The 17,620-nt window shown below is 44.6% G+C and overlaps 1 protein-coding gene across 5 annotated transcripts in view; it reads left to right on the top strand.

The window, feature by feature from the left end:
• LGI1 (leucine rich glioma inactivated 1) overlaps positions 1-17,620 on the top strand; it is a 33,913-nt gene that overhangs the window by 8,327 nt on the left and 7,966 nt on the right. The window contains exons 1-2 of one of the 5 annotated variants that reach the window (XM_083505891.1): positions 8,946-9,770; positions 10,114-10,185. The exons of 1 other annotated variant lie outside the window; for it this stretch is intronic. In XM_083505891.1, the coding sequence (XP_083362017.1) occupies positions 9,580-9,770; positions 10,114-10,185 (263 nt within the window). In that variant the 5' untranslated portion in view covers positions 8,946-9,579. Of the gene's footprint in view, positions 1-8,945; positions 9,780-10,113; positions 10,186-17,620 lie in introns of those variants that run through there. 3 more of the 5 variants (XM_083505895.1, XM_083505894.1, XM_083505892.1) reach the window with 3 other exon arrangements.

The following is a 17,620-nucleotide window of genomic DNA, read 5'->3' as shown; positions in this document are numbered from 1 at the left end:
GTTGGTCTGAATTTGGCATTTGCAACAGAACACTTCACAAGAGCATCACTAGGAATGTAAACTCAGAATTCCAGCAGAGGTTCACAGGGAGAATTTCTGATCTCAAAAATCTTTGCTGTGTAACTGTTTTTGCAGCCTAGCAATGGCAATCAGCTTCTGAGTAGAAACATCTAAGGCTTCAGTGCTGAACACTGTAAAGCAGTTCCCACAGGGCCCAGTTTAACGCACCCCTTCCCTCACCAGTAGCCTTGACGCATGGTGCAGCATTGTTATTCCATGTGAACCCTGAGGCTCAGGTAGAATGTTCAGGTTCAGCAGAATCTCTCCATGCTTTTCCTTCAAATGTTCCAGCAGCTAGTTTTACCTGGGTCCTTGGCAAGCAGAAGCTGGGGAGAAAGTTGCACTGGTGAGGGTTGGCACCAGCGCATAGCACCCTCAGACAGTTGTGAGCGCCCCAACAAAATCCACTGCTGATCCTTACCTTTGGCCACTCTTTAGCTCTTGTTTTCAGACCTGGAATGCCAGGCAGTCTAGCCATCCTATGAATTTCCCCCAGTGCCCTGGGGCAACAGTACAGCTGGGCCATTGCATGGCATTTAAAGGAAGCCTAACTCTGCAGCCTGGCCCTACTTTGGAGTTCTGCCACCTCCAGGAAAATTCATAGGGACTTGCTGATGGAGGGTGTCAGGAGCTGGAGCCAGCGATAAAACATTAAAGCGCCCAATGTCAGTGACATTAACTCTTTATTCAAAGAAACAAAACAGTGCAGTCCTAGTGGTCGCAGCAACCCTTCCCAGTAGGTCTTGCCCCAGTGAAGCAGTTGTGAGGACTGAAGGTCCCCATTTTTCCACCACTCTCTAAGGCTCCATCCCTGGTTCCTTCCCCAGCAGCCTAAGGCTTCCACATCTTGCCTCTTGTTGCCCTGCCCTCTTCATTTCTCTACATGTTCTGGGAAACCGGGGGGAGAGGAGCTTGTCACAGCAGCAGGGGGAGACTCCCTAGATTCTTCAGCCACCTTCCTCATCTCTGTCTCCTGTCCCCACTCCTCTCCTGCCTCTGAGTCTGGACTGCTCTCTGCCATAGTCTCTTCTTGCTCACTAAACCCTGTTTCCTCTTCAGCTTCCGACACCTTCTCCTCCCAGTGTGCCTCCTCTTCTACCTTCTGAGCATTCATCGTTGTCACACCACCTATCGCCAGGCTCTGAGCCTTCTTCGTCTGGGGGTTCCCTTGGAGGTTCCCCAGCTGGTGCCTCCTCCCACTCCTTGGCATCTGGCTAGTCCATGACAAAGAGGAGCATTGTTGGGGGAGGTAGACCACCAAAGGGCTGTGATACAGGTTTCAGGTTGGGAGCTCGCCATGATACTGAAGGACTCTAGGAGCCATTCTGCTCTCTGTGCACTCAGGATGGTAGATTGAAACAATAGGCATGTGCCTTGATTTTCGCAAAAGCAACTCTGTGGCACCTTAAAGACTATCACGACGTAGCCAATATGGCACCCTCCAGGAGTTTTGGACCACAACTCCCTTAATTGCACACCACCAGCCATGATGGCTGCCCTGATGGAAGTCCTAGTCCACAATATCTGGAGAGCACCATGTTGCCTACGCTTGGACTGTCACATTTACAGCCACAGGCACTTTTGCTGAATGGCACTCATTTCATCTGAGAAAATAGGCATTAGCTTCATTAGCACCAGTTTAATCGGCAGATTAATCAATGGTGGGCAATTTTAATCTCTGAGGATACAATTTGAGTGCAATTTAAGGACATGCCAATTTATTTTCCAAGGCTATTTTGTTCTGTTATTATACTGTGATGGAACATGGAAAAAGCAAGATATTAAATATCACCTTCCCTCCTACTAATGGGTGGTAGCTTTTATTTCTAATTCTAAGTTATCTCACACTTTTTCCTATCTCAAAAATGACCCAATACCCTTCTGTCAAATTTTTGATACTATGCAAATTTATGTATATAGTGTTAGCCAATCAGTTAATTGGTTAAAAGACAGATGAATCCGCAACAGCACTTTTAAAGTAAGTTGGAACACCTAGAAAATACCCCTAACAAAGTGAATTGAAACATTCTTATATACAAAGAGGAAGGTTTGGCTGGGTTTCTTGCTTTGATGTGTTTATTCCTCCATTAGTGTTGTAAATAGTTCATCTGGCAGAGCAGTTGCCAAAAGCAATTATATTAACTCTCAGATGCACGTAACACCTAATTCCAAACAGCACTGGGATAGCCAATAATACTGTGTGACAGGTTTGGCCAATCAGAATCTTCTAATGTCTTCTAGATACTATTCATCATTATTTTAATTTAAGACATGCCAGACAAGTACGGATAAAGTAAAACCATTTAAAATAATGCAAATGTAACAGTCCATCTCTTACACAGTAGTATAAAGAAGGAATAGTGAAGAGGGCACATAACTTGAAGCAAGCTATATTGGGACATGAAATGGGTCTCATGTTATATAGGATCTTTTCAGTTTTGAGCAATTGTATGTATTCAAGGTGGTAAATGAAAAGCCGTATGCTAGCTTGCTGGGAAGCATAGTGAAGGCAACAGGATCTTTGCTTTCTGCCTAAAAGCATATTCGTCCCTTGAGTTCTGCTGGCCAGGAGGAATGAATTGAAGGCATGTGAGTCTGTCTAGCTACTGCTGATTAGGTAGCAGCAACACAGCTTCTGAGCTGACTCACTGTAGAGCACCACATATAGGGAGCAGTCTATCTGTGCTGTGTCAGTTTAGAATTTCAGCAGCAGTACTTACTGCCCATAAAGGAATACATTCGTTTTGGGCTTAGCCCAGATTTTACCAATCATTTCGCAAGTGGAACTGTTCTGGGATAATTGCTATTTTATACATTTGGAAACTTATCTATTTGGGAACTTGCCTTGGGCCCGGAAATTACTAGTTTACAGGATTGCTTTTGGGTGGGCGGGAGGAAATCTTTCCTTTCTTCCGGGCAAAGAGGTGAATTGGAATACTGAAAGGAGCGAGCTAACGTCTCCAAGGAGTCGCCTGGCATCACTCCACCTTCTTTTGTTTCTAATGGCTGTTTCAGACCACCCTGCTGCAAGAAGTAACCAAGGTATGCCTCGTCAGGATTTGTACATCAAAGAGGCTGTATGGCAAACGCTCAGATTCATGATGAGAGGTGGAAGCTTAAGTCTTAATAGGTTTTGCAGAATGTACATGACGGCATTCTTCTTGTTGCCAGGCTACAGTAGCCACCTAGCTATTACAATAAGAGCAGCAGAATGCAAAATGAATACAGTAAAATTCAAATTGAGGAAATACAGTGATGAGTGGCTTTTTCAAGGGGATTGTACTCCAGAAGCTCAGGTGCACTACCATTATTCTTAGCCTGGGTTTAAGGGGTCTTGATTTAATGCGTTGGCTGAACTCCACCTACAATATCAGAATGGACTGGAGGATGAAAATATCAGACTGGCCTGGAGAATAAGCAGGGCTTATTTCAGTTCGGTGAAAATCCTGGCTGTCGGTATGCTGTTCCACAAAAGAAAAAGCCACTGCTTTCCAAAGTGCTGAAGAGATCGTCCCTAATCAACCCTAGAATTTGCCAGAACCTGGCCCTGCTCCATGGATTGCTATCAGCTTGAAATGATGATGGAGCAAGATAAAGTCCAGGCTATGAGGAACCTCTGTGCAAGCACCTTTTTTGAGCTGTTGCTGTTATATCTGGCACACACACACCACGAAAAGGTATTAAAGGGAAGAGGTACTTACACAAGCTGTAGAAATTAGAACGGGATCATACTGGTTTACTGAAAATGTGTGCAAGGAATGGTCCATGCAGGAAGCATCCTTCTTTTCCTGATTTGTCATCAGGCATGGAAATCAACAGCAAAGGGAAGCTGGGTGAGTCTGACCCCTCGCTACCAGATTCAGGAGAGGACAAACAACCCAGAAAGGCAGCTGAATGCCTACCTGCTTGTGGGCTTCGCATAGTCATCTTGACAGCTAGTGTTGCAAGCCAAATGCTGGCCTGTCAAACAGCCCCTTTGTCTGATCCAGCGGGTCTCGTTATTTTTCTTCAACCAGTCCTAGAGGAGAAACAGGCACCACTGGGGCTGGGACTGAATAGATCTGGGTGCTGCTTTCCTTTCTGTTCCTCCATCCTTTGCGGCCATGGTATGGTCTGAAGTTCCATTCAGCATAAACACAGGACAATTTTCAGAACCCCTCATGCATTTTACTCTTCCGTATGCTGGAACTTTGGGTTTCTGTATTAATGGAGTGGTGCTTGGTGCTGGCTGGGTTCCACAGTGATGCAACGGTCCTGCAATGATGCATGCCCAGATGCTGGTTCCCCTTTCTCCTCATAGCCATTCTGGTCCTTTGTAGGTGAAGCTGTACCTCTCAGTCCACGCCAAGCCAGTGTTGTGGCCTTTAGATGTCATAGAAGCCAACGCCTTCACTATTGGCCATGTTGCTCTAGGGCTGCTCTAAAGGGCATCAGGTTCCCCATCCCTGTCTCTAGGCCAAGCCCTGCTGCGAGCCTCTGACCACATTCTGCCCATCCCCAAATAAATCCACTCTAAAGGGATAAAGCAACATTCCCTGTTCAGCTTTGTACCTCCGCTACTGTTTATCTGCTACTCTCCTGTCCTCGAGATTCCAGTCTCCCTGGCAACAGTTGCCTGGAGCTCCATATGTTCACCTGGCCCCTCTTGTCCATCACCTTCCATCCAGGTGAAGCTTCCCTCCTCTACCACACTTGACTCACCACTGGTGGGGATGTTCAGGGGAAATTTGATTCAGTTCACATTCAAAGACAAATGCACCTAATACACATTTCTGAAACATTGTGGGAGCTGCAAAACAGCCATCCTTTGAAATTCGCAATTCTCCAAATTTTGCAATGCGATTCTCCAGGCAAGCAATGTGTGCAAAACCCCCCGCATAAACCAGGTAAAGGGTGCATAAAAAAGCATATAACACACCACTGTGTTATATTAGGTGAAATGTTCTTTGCAAAAAATATGTACATTAGACCAAAATGGATACAAAGCTGTAATTCCTGAACTGTCCAGCTGAGCAGGTGGCGACCCTCTATGACAGTGAGCCTGGCAATAGATCCTTAGCACTCACAAGGGATTCCTGTGTAAACTGCTGCCAGTGTGACCTGTGCCTAGGCACATTCAATCCAATCCATACCTGTTTCTCCAGCAGAAAGAGGAAAGGAGAGGAAATCTAGGAGGAAATCAACCAGGCATCTTGACATGGGCCTCAACAGAAAGGTTGTCTTCCCCCAAAGATTGGAGAGGTCACAGTGATTGAACTAACAATTGGGAAACCAGATTTCCACAGCTGAAGCTTGAGTGAGCCATTAAAAAAAAAAATCCATACAACCCACATAATCTTATAAACAGATTGATGAGAATACAAAGCAGATACCCGGCTTGGCAGGAATGGGAATATAAGTTCATTTTTTATTGCCCTGTAATAAAAATAAACCATTGCAATGTTTAGACTTGTGGTTAAACCAGATTGTGAGAAGTAATCTTTTGGGCTTTGTGGTGCTGGGCTGGAAAATATGAACAAAGGCATTGCGTTCTACTGCATAATGCATGGGTATAGGGAGATGTGTGCAGATGCTGGACACGTGGGGCAGGGGTTAAATGAGGAAAAGTTGCAACATCTCATTGTCCTAAGACTCAGACAACAGACTTAAAGGGAATCCAGAGCCATTGGGAGCTGAGCAGAGTTTGCAGTTTTTAAAAACAGGCCATTAGTACCACGACAAATCTATTGTCCTGGCTCTTATTTTCATTAGAGACACATTTTCGGTTTGAAAACAGACATTGGCTGATGCATTTACATGTCAGGCACTAAAGTAATCAAGCAGGGAGTCCCATGGATCAGTGTTTGCAGTAAAGGGGAGCTCACCATTGTCAGGGGGTGGTGTTTCATTAAAGCCCCTCAGCAATAATTTGAGCACTGCTCAAATTCCTTGTTCTGTTCCTTGCATCAGAAATGACTGTTGGTCAGTTTAGTGGACTTCAGGTAGTTTGGCAGATCCAGTGACAGCAGAAGGCCATTGCTGGGCCACTTCCTGTTACTGAGTTTCCAGAATGGTTCACGCTTTCTCTGGGCAACATTCTACAGTGGGAGATTATTTATGTCCTGGTCATTTCTCTCTGCTCAACTACTAGTTGCTTGCTACCTCACTGTCTTCCTAAAGGAACTTGCCTGCCCTTGGCCATGAATGACTGACAGGTTCACTTTCACCACCTCAATTCTATACAAGTCCCAACCTCCAAAAAAGATGGCAAGAGCTTGACTACCTACCTGCCATAGTGTTGGACTTGCTTCCATCATGTGCTGTTGTACTCAAGTCAATGGATTGTGCAACCACTGCTTAACAACCCCGTAGTGATACATGGGATGTCTGTGTGTTCTGAACCACAGCCCCAGCAGAGGGCTCATGGAAGTAGTTGGGTGCAGAGATCCCAAAGGAGGAGGCCAAAAATACCAGAGTGATCCGTTCTAGTGCCTTATTAAAAAAGGTGTAGACTTACAGCCTGACAGCTCTCCTCACTGAACCCAGGATGGACACCACAGCTAGGAGATGGCTTGTCCATACCCAAGCAGAAGTGTGTATGTTCGTCATCCAGTAAGCAGCATACGTAACATGGCCTAGGGTTTCCCATCACTCCACCTGCCCAGATGAGGGCATGGGTGGCAAATACCCAACTCTTCCAGCTAGTTCCCCTTTCTGGGCTCAGAGCCTAGCACCCAAAGCCCACCGATAAGGATAACATCAAAGCAAGCCAATCAGCTTATATCAAAGCAAGTGAATATAAGCATATATGAGCTCATTGCTACAACAACTACCAATTAATTGTGGGGTTGTCTTGACTACCAAGATGGTGTTAGCAAAGCTCCCAGAACAGTTCACCTTTGGGTCAACACGCTACGAAAGGTGTTTTGGCCCTTTTCTACATAGGACTACCCCTAGCCTCGATCTCAAGAGGGGAAATGAGGTTCATCAGCATGAGATCCACTTAATACAGGCCTACAGATACTAGATGTTCAGCTTGATAATAGCACTTCCTGTACCATTCTCTGTTGGTGATGTACATTCCTCTCAAATTTTGTGCCTCTACAACACTTCTAATCATAACCATATACTTTATTCTTAAAAAGGAAAATAATTATATTGATGCCTGCTTACCGGCTATGGTATTCTATGAACCAATATTTTCCCTTAGCACCTGAAATAATGGAGTTATACTAAAGGCAAAATTGATCCATTCATTTTCTCTTGTCGTTATTATGCACCTGAAGTTCGGACTGACAAGAGGATTATTTAAGTGCTTTCAATATCATCCTCATCATCCTCATCATCATCACCCATAAGTGTGCACAATGCTTTGGAGTATGCAAGGGGACAGGTCCCTGCCCCAAAGAGCTTACAGTCTAAAAATTGGCACAGGTGAAACAACAGAACAAAAGGATAGGCTGGGGCAAATACTGTGCAATTATTTGAGTTGCATGTGCTTTGGCTTGGTTACAGGCTTAGTTACAGCAGCAGCTGTTCCACTGGACCAAATGGCAAATGGTGGGCAATTTCGTAATTGTTTCTCCCAGCCTGTTTTTCTTAAAGAAGTGCAGCTGTAGGTGGCTGAAATCAGGAGCAGAGGAGCAGCAGCAATTGTCTGCTCAAAATCATGATCTTTTCACTTTGCAGGGGGGGGGGGGAATACAGGGAAATGAAAGGGTTAAGCACCCTACCTTACTCTCTCTGATGCTCCACTCTTGATTTTTAGCCTTTCATGGCTGCTTGTAATTTTTTTTTTATTATTATTATTTTTAAAACCCACTATCAGTAGGAAGAATCATGGAACTGTACAACACATATCATTTGTCCCTTTCTCTGACAGAGAAGACTCTACCAGTCCCAGTGACAGCTTCATTTTATGCAGTACTCAGTTCATCAGATTCTGTCACCTGGCCAGCAGGTTAGCTAAGCTCCACTTGCCTAATCTGTAAAAATGATCCCTGTGTCAAAAGATCAGAAATCCTTCTAATGAATGATGCAGTGCCCAGGGAAAGAACCATCTCCAAAGGACTGATGTTCTGCTTTTTTGGTTTTGAATTTTAAATTAAGGGATGTTAAGTTTAAGTACATTTATTATTGATCTGCAGCTCCTTGCACATAGAATGTTCTAAAGTCCAATAGTGCTTTAAATATCTTCTACTTATAAGAGCAATGATAGGATAATGGCGAGGATAAGAACTTAGTCCTAATTGGGGGTGGGTGGACATTGCCTTTTCTTCAACTGTGATGTAGCAAATGTAAGTTTTAAGCAGCCAACGTCACAGTGCTTAATTCCTGGTAAAAGTAAGACAAGAGCTCAAGCCTTGGATAAAACATCCTTGAGAAACCTCTCCAATCCCCAGTGCTGAAGGCTCCTTCTTCAGTGGTTGGGCAAATGCACACCCAACATGCTCAGGGGCACTTGCATATATTCAGATGTCCTAGGCTGGGGTGAAGCCTTGGCTTCAGAAACAGATGCTGAGGCAGCGACTTTACACAGATTAAGCCCCACTCTTTTGCCTCTTTCTAAGGATGACACAGCCTACCGCAGCAAATAAACAAGTTTTCAAAATAATATGCAAATTGGTTTGCTTCAAAGGCTGGCTGCTGTACATTAGCAAGACAAAGATGCAAGGGAGGTTTAAAAAAGGATTTTGTCTGAGAGCAAAAGAGCATTTTCTTTCTCAAATGACAGTTGTAGGCATTCTTGGTAATAGGCTCCATGTGTGCCTGTTTGTCTAGCTGTGACCTGAGCTTGTGCGAGAAAAGCAAGCCCATAAGACAACTGTTCCTTTAGCTGTGATGGCTTTGGACCGTGTCACTCAATTTCCTCTTTTTGCTGTCACTTGGCATATGCAAAGCAGAAACGAGGGAAGGGAGCCCCAATTCCCAAAGGACATTTTTACACAGGTGGAGGGATCCAGTCAAAGATGATGACCGATCTCCCCACCACACACACTCACACACACACACACACACAATCCACCTCACGCCCACGCACCCACCCACCAGCAAAGCATAATGTTGTGCTATTTTTGGTAACAAGAAGAGGGCCTCCCCTCAGACGAGAGAGAAAGGGAGAGCGCCGTGTATTTTCTCAGTTGCGTCACTTTGCAACCTAAAGCTGTGTTGTGCTCAGTGTTTCTTTGCGGTGATGCAAGCCCTCTTCTGCTTCTACAGCTGGTTGGATTTTCCTCCTCCCTGCCTTCACAGCACCTCGCAGGTTCCCTCTCTGAGAGCGCTACGCTGCTTGAGTGAATAGAAAGAAACATACAGCTCAGCTGCAGGTTTTCCAGCTACAAAAAGAGAGAGAGAGAGAGAGAGGAAACATTCAGAGGGAAAGAGACAGAAAAGAGCTGGAGAAAGAGAGAGAGAAATATATTGCTGTGTCTTAACAAGAAAGACATTCAACGGCTGAATAAAAAGGTGCGGGGGGAAAACCCTGTTCATGTTTTGGGATACCATTCTTTCAACTGGCTGGAACCAGAGTGGATCAAAAGAATGGGAAATGCCAGCAAACCCTTTAGAAGAACTGCTTCTTTCCTATGCTTTTTCTCTGTACTGTTGCTGACTGAAGGGAGCAAGACAGGGAAGACAACATGTCCAGCTTGGTGTATTTGTACCAAAGATAATGCTTTATGTGAAAATGCCAGAGCTATTCCGCGCAGCGTTCCACCTGACGTTACCTCACTGTAAGGGCTGTAAGCATTTGGTTCTTTTAATTTCTGTTTAAAAATTGAGCCAGCATGTGTGGTGTTTTCAGTGCAGACTGAGGGGTGTCTGCAGTCGTGAATACCTACAGCATTCAAAACCCGGGAGCCAGGCGTTGAGGGGGGATGTGCTTAATGTTGTTCTCTCTGAATGCAGCTAGAACATCTAATTTATTTCTTTTTCTGAAACTTGTAGCATCCATTTCCCCTTTTTGTGGAAATAATGTAAATCCTTGTGATGATGACAAGAAATGGTCCTTTGAAGTGGTAAATAACTATTCCGGGAGCTCACATTAATGTAAGGTCTGTTTTCTTTTCCTTCTAGTTCCTTTGTGAGATCGGCTTTTACTAAAATCCCAGAAAGGAGTTTTGTCTTCTCACCATCTCTGCAACTTCTGTGAGAAAGATTTATATCATTGTTACTTGTTATGAAACATGTGTATCTAAAGTAACGGGGCTTTAGTACTTGTTCTATAAGAAATAGTGCAGATCAGTTATGTAACAAAATGCACCCTAGCGATTCCAGTAAAGGTAATTAAAGGTGTGTCATGCCTAGTTGGATATATATATATAACTTTATCTTCCTCTTTAATATTTGTTAATTGCTGTTATCTTTATCATTATTATCTTCATTGTGCTTACTTGGCAATATTATTTGGCTAGGCTAAATTTAGATGCCTGATTATAATCATGTTCCCACATTGCGTTCCTAAATCACATGTATTGTACTTCAAAGGCCTGACTACACTAATGGGTCGTAATTATTAATTCCCCACACTTTAAAAATTTGGTACTGGTGGATGTTAAAGTCTAAGAGTTGTTGCTGACTAAATAGGCTGGCTGTTTTCAGAATCGAGACCTGAATTTCAATGGGACAATTCTGCAAGCAAAACCCGTAATGTTTGCTTCGGTAGAGGTTTAGCATTTCCCACAGATATTTCTTTAGGTAGGGACTGGATTTGTCCCCTGTTCTCCATCACAACAGAGACCTGGAGAAAAACTGAAGTCAGTTGATGTTTTGTGCAGTAGGGATAGCTCAGAAATATGTCTGTTTTGAATGTATACTTTGTGTGAAATAGAGACACCTATAAAGGATGGCCCTTACATATGACTGATTTGGTTCAGAAACCTGTCGAGAAATCTTCTCACTCATTTTTTAAAAAAGAAAATTGTGTGTGTGTGTGTGTACATGATGGTAGCATAAACGAGATGAGTCAGCCCAGGGCATAATTTTGTTTGGCTACTAAGCATTACCTTCTGTTGGAACATTACATCTATTCAGTTCAAATGCTGATGCCCTGATAGTTGACGCTATGACCCTTCCTGTTCTTGTCTACTGTCAAGGGAGCTGATAAGAAGGCATGCGCACAGCGAGTAAGGTTTTGAATCCAGGACAAATGAGTAAATATAGTTACCATGGAAACCTTTATGTTGCCCCTGTACACATTATCCCACACAAGCTTTTTTGGAGTAAGAGCATATTACAAAAAGAGAGAGAGAGAGAGGGGGGGGGCAAAATTCACACATCATCTGTGCTGGGGGAAAGAGACGGTTACAGTTTTTGTATTTGGTCGTTTGTGTGCCCATAAAGGGAAAGGCACATCATGAGTTTGCCATTTAGCTGTGAGACACCACCTGCACTGCCATCCGGCTATGTGGTGCAAAGAACATGCGAGGTGGCCCATCTCAGCAGGCTTTTCAGCGAGGCGGCACGTTTCCTTGGCTCACAGTGTACTTGCTCTGAAGGCCTTTTTGCAGGTGGAAAAGCAGCATATACATTTCAGTATAAACAAACCTACTCCATGCTTTTGAAACACCAAGAGTCCAGACGCTCACTTACAAACCTAGGAGTACAGATTTCAGCTCCAGGTGTATGTGCATTGTAATAATGTGGGGCTAGAGCAATGCAAGATAACTGTAATACTCTTAATCTCAAGGCCATGGGTTTGAGCCCTGCCTTGGGCAAAAGATTCCTGCATTGCAGGGGATTGGATGAGATGACCCTCCCAACTCTACACTTCTAGGATTCTAGGAGTCACCAACCTTTCTGGGCTAGTGAGCATATTTGCATACCAGAGAAACTGTTCTGGGCATCACACTGCAACCTCGTTTAGAATGTTTATTTCACGTCTAATTTCAGCTGGGGAGGGAACCAGGTGTGTACCAGAGAAGGCCAAACATTTGACCCCCCAGTTACACATCAATTCTCATCAACTATTTTTTCTTCTTCTAGAGCTTATTCCATACAGGTCTTCTTGCCTAAAATTATTTCTGTTCAGTTAGACCAGGGGTCTGCAACCCGCGGCTCCAGAGCCGCATGTGGCTCTTTTACACCTTTGCCGCGGCTCCGGGGCGGATACTAACGAGGGGAGGAGGCGCATTGTGCGCCCCGACACTCCCCACTGTGGCGGGTGCTGTACTGGCTGTGACGTCGCATGGGGGCGGTGCGTGCATTAGTCACACACCGTCCCGACGTCACCTTCCCGCCCACCCGCTACATTGTAAGGGGCATGTACGCTGGTCACTGCATTGAAAGGGGGCATGTACGCTGGTCACTGCATTGAAAGGGGGCATGTACGCTGGTCACTGTTTTGAAGGGGAGTGAAGAACACACACACACACAAAGGTAACTTGTTAATTTATCGTTTATTTCTATGAGGAGGAGTAATTCTGAGGGGTCAAACAAAGAAATAATAAAAAAGTGACCAAAAAGTTATTTTTACAATGACGAGTTTTGAGGCTCCCAGGTTTTTTTTCTTCGGAAACGGGTCCAAGTGGCTCTTTTTGTCTTAAAGGTTGCAGACCCCTGAGTTAGACCATTACCTGTTGGAGTTTTTTTGGAAGGCCAGGTCACTGGTCAAAAGAGAATAGGTTTAGGTCCTTTACAGGTAACATAAACATTGTGGCTTTCAAATCCTATAGTATACAGTATAGAGAAATGTCATGATACCTTACAGAGATTGTAGCTTGAAGTCTGCCAAGTGGGATGCATTTCCCGAGTAATAGGTTGAAGATATAGCCAGGAGGGTAGGAAGCACACTGCCAAGGGCTGCACTGGAAGTACGTAATGCAACATACATAGACTGCATTCTTAGTAGCATTTGCTCTATGATCTCCTGACAGAGCCCAAAGGACACATAGAGCTGGAAGGATTCCAAAAGATTGTCAGAACTAACCTCCCATTGTAAGATTAGACCATCTGCATACCAACCCTGCACAGATCACCCCACACAACCCATGGGTGAGCACAGAAGGGTCCCCACAGAACAGGTCGCTCCAGAATGTGATCCAAACAGTGAGCCCAGACTACAATCAAGCTAAACTGGTAGGCAGAACACGGCTTCTCCTGCAACATGTTCAGAACAGAAATGGTGACAAGGATTCAGGGAGTTTCTTAGAGCATAGTGGAGCTTCACTGAGCCCATTCCTCTTCCACTCTGCATTGCTCAGTTAGCTGCTCATGAAATGTAGGAGGCCTTTCGGTGTGGTCTCCAATGCAGAGCAAGGACCTGTTTATTTGATCCTGATCGGTTTGCTGGGAGGCTAGATGATGTTGCATCAAGCTAGTGTTATCCCACACTTTCTAGTGTTTTCCCTTATCACTTTCCTTATTGTGTAAAGTCCAGTTTTGCAGGGGAGGCAGGCTTGTCACACAAGAGGTCCAAAACAGTTTTAACTGTGCAAGCTGAACTTGCTGGAATGTGATTGAATCCCACCCCAATATACCAATAATCTGGAAGCAAACAGGAAACAAGGGAAGGCCTAGCCAGTGCACCCATAGAAGGGTTTGGGCACATGAATAGTGGTCTTTCAGTCCCAGCAAGGCTTTCCAAATGGGAAAAAAGCACTGAGTCAGGCATGTATTACTCTCAGGATATAGGCATACAAATCATTCCAGCTGGAAAAATTGACATTTCCCTCTGTTTTTACTTGTTTCCTTGCCCCTCTGGTTCTACTGCCCTCAAGAGGTCTAGTCATCTTGCTCTTTCTGCTCCAGCATCGGTAGAGACATCATAATAATTATATCTGTGGGGCTCCTCAGTCAGAATGAATTATAGAAATTAGTCATACACGTTACATAATTTTGACCCATTGTGAGCCTAGAATATATACAAATCCCCATACAGAATGTCCCCTACTATCTAATCTATTGAATCATGAGCCCTATTCCTGTGTTCCTCACATGCAAATCCAGTTGTAGACTGTGCTCCATAGCCCCTCCTGTCACTGGCTTCTTTGCCTCTCACACACAGAGGGCTGAATGTCTGCAGTGAGGTCCCTTTTCGACTTGTGTAGGGGCTCACTTTGTGATTGAGAACCCTGGAAGGTCAGTGTTCTAGATCATGCGATGACCCTACCTGAGAAGAGAAGGCTCCCTACTGCAGAAGTTCTGACCCCAACCCATGGTGGCTGACAAAGTTAGCCATAGCAACGAGGCAGAAGGCATGGGGCCAGGGAGCATGCCTCTGCTGCACAATTCAGATTGCAGGTGTGGCAGCGCCTGAATAGGGCTACAGAATCATATGCTGTGCATATTCTTTCCTTCAAAGAATTCTGGGTACTGTAGTTTACTCATCAAAGTTACAATTCCCAGCATCCCTTAACTAACTACAGTGCCCAGAATTCTTTGAGGGAAAGAATGTGTTTTAGAGGTATAAAGGTAAAGATACCCCTGCCCGTATGGGCCAGTCTTGACAGACTCTAGGGTTGTGCGCTCATCTCACTCTAGAGGCCGGGAGCCGGTGCCGTCCGCAGACACTTCCGGGTCACGTGGCCAGCGTGACAAATAGGTAAAAGAACAAATAAACAAAACATGCCCCCCAAATATTCTATAAATGTCTCTAAAATACTCATGGCTGTTTGACAGCAAGAATTGTTGCTAGTAGCTGTCGGTTGACTACTAGTAGTTGATTTGCCTTTCTCCAATCTACTGCAGTCATAGATGATTAACAGTTAGGGCAAAATCCTACCTGAGAGTAGGGATAGAAGAACCTGCCCATTTTGGTTTGCTTAGTTTCTCATTTTTCTAGTCTTAAATTCAGTTCTCTACAGTGCTGAAACAGCTTGCATTTTTTATTAAAAAATCCTCATGAAAATTCTTCAGCATTTTGGCATGAATTTCCCTTAATAAACATATTTTTAACTAATGTTCACATTTTTGCAAACATTTTATTCCAATTTAATATGCTTTTGCATTTTACTTTCACTAATATAGTCATTTTTTATGTGCACTGTGCCCTAATATATGCATTTTTGCAAAATTCAAGTGCATGTTGATTTTGAAGGATGGATATGTTTCAGTTCTTATATTTCCTCAGAAAGTGTGAATTTTGATAGATTCAGCTTTAAATGCAAACAGAATCAAATTTCTGTCTCATCCCTATCTGGGAAGGAAGTTACTTGAAAGTAAACACTCATTCATTGCTAGTCTTGGGAACAGACGACCCTTTGGCCATGACACCTTCCTCTTCCTGGAATAATTTTTGCTGAGGAGGGTAGGGAGTAGTATTAGGCTTGCCATATGTCCGCAAAATTCTGGACATGTACAGAAATCAGATGTCTAAAATGGCGTACGGAATTCCCAGAACATATGGCAACCTGAGGTTTTTTTTTCAGTTTTCTGTGTCCCCCCCTTTTTTAAATATTCCAGGGGAGGCTGCGCCCCAGCATCAGTGGAAGTGACAAGAGGTCACTTCCCTTGGCTGGAGAGGGACAGAGGGAAGGGGAGGGAGGAAGGCGATCCAGCAGCCTAGCTGCCCATAGTTTTTTGAAAAAGGGACCCCGTACCAGGGGCGTCCCCATGGGCGACTCAGTCGCAGTGGTGGAGGTAGTGAGAGAGGGTCTGTAGCTGGGCAGTTGGGAGCTGCTAGCACAGCCACCTTGCCCAAGGGGTACGTGGACACAAGGGGTACCACCTCCTTGTGTTGCCAGGGCGGCCTGCAGCTGCTCTGGGCCACCATCCCATTCTAGCTGCCGCACTATAGAGGCAGAGATGGGAGCCAGGTAGGTAACGGGGGGGAGCGTGATACTGCAGGAAAGTGTTTAAACAAGACCTGGATAGGCCTGGATAGCAAGGGCAACAAACTGTGAGGAAGGGGGACAAAACCAGCTGTGGTACATTCGAGGTTGCGGGGGGGAGAAAGGTGGCCGTGCTTCACTACATGTTTCCGAGGGCTGTTGGGAGCCTGGGCAGGTTTGTGGGGGTGTGGTTTAGAGGAAGGTTAGGTGGGGGGCATGTTGGAGAAAGGGGTGCATTGGGGCCTGGCTGTTTTCATTGGGGGGGGTTCCAATATCTAATAATCTTCCTCTTGGAGATGCTGTGGATGGTGGTTTTTTGTGGGTTTTTTTTTTAGGGGTTTCCTGAAAAAAGCTCAACAACTTTGGGGGTGTCAGGAATTCTACTACTTGAAATATGGCCGTCCTAAGTAGTATAAGCTTTCAGGTGCTATCGGTCCCCCAACTGGCACATGGGGCCAAGTTTCACTTCCTCCAAGTCCAGTAGAAGATGCCATGTCAATCATATCAGACAAGGTGTTCTCCAAATAAGAGCAATTAGTAAATACTTGTGCTCCAAGAAATTTTTTAAGGTAGAATGAATTAATTATTCTAAACCCTTGTCATATAGATCAATTTTAAGTTCAGATTTTTTAATGCATGTTGAAGCTCCATTGCATTAAATTACATAAATTACATTATGTTGTTGTTGTTTAGTCGTTTAGTTGTGTCCGACTCTTCGTGACCCCATGGACCAGAGCATGCCAGGCACTTCTGTCCTCCACTGCCTCCCGCAGTTTGATCAAACTCATGCTGGTAGCTTCAAGAACACCATCCAACCATCTCATCCTCTGTCGTCCCCTTCTCCTTGTGCGCTCCATCTTTCCCAACATCAGGATCTTTTCCAGGGAGTCTTCTCTTCTCATGAGGTGGCCAAAGTATTGGAGCCTCAGCTTCACGATCTGTCCTTCCAGTGAGCACTCAGGGCTGATTTCCTTAAGAATGGATAGGTTTGATCTTCTTGCAGTCCATGGGACTCTCAAGAGTCTCCTCCAGCACCATAATTCAAAAGCATCAATTCTTCGGCGATCAGCCTTCTTTATGGTCCAGCTCTCACTTCCATACATCACTACTGGGAAAACCATGGCTTTAACTATACAGACCTAAATTACATTATACTGTCATGTAATGTTTGCATTTTATCACATTGCTAAATGTATGTTAAGCATAAAAACAATGTTTAAGCTGCAGTTTTAAAGACTGAACCGTACATTGAGTTGCTTCTAACGGTTACCCAAGTGGAAGGCAGCTTATGCAAGAAACTTTTCTCATTCTGTCCTGCCCCCTAAAAAGCCTTTCAAGAGAGTTGGAGGCCCTCCCTGAACAGCCACATGGAACTGTCATGCAAGAGGGGAACCACCTGGAAGCTTGCATGAACAGAGATATTTCATTAAGCCTCACCTACACAGCCACGTGGACCACTGCTGCAGATAACATGAAAAATATTTACCATAGTAGCCGTATTTACCATTGAGAAACAGTTAAATTACAGTGGTGCCTCGCAAGACGAAAATAATTCGTTCCGCGAGTCTTTTCGTCTTGCGATGTTTTTCGTCTTGCGAAGCATGGTCCGTCGCAACTGCGCCTCTTCAAGCGGCTTTAAGAAAAAAGCGCAAGACGTTTTTGTCTTGCGAAGCAAGCCCATAGGGAAATTCGTCTAGCGAAGCAACGCAAAACCGAAAAAACCTTTCGTCTAGCGAGTTTTTTGTCTTGCGAGGCATTCGTCTTGTGGGGCACCACTGTACACACTGATCTCTTGATTCCTTGTGGGTTCAGAA

This window comes from Podarcis liolepis, assembly GCF_965112155.1.
Source record: "Podarcis liolepis genome assembly, chromosome: 5".
Classification (NCBI taxonomy): Eukaryota; Metazoa; Chordata; class Lepidosauria; order Squamata; family Lacertidae; genus Podarcis; species Podarcis liolepis.
Note: the sequence above shows the minus strand (reverse complement) of the source record. Positions and strands in the feature narration are given on the sequence as shown.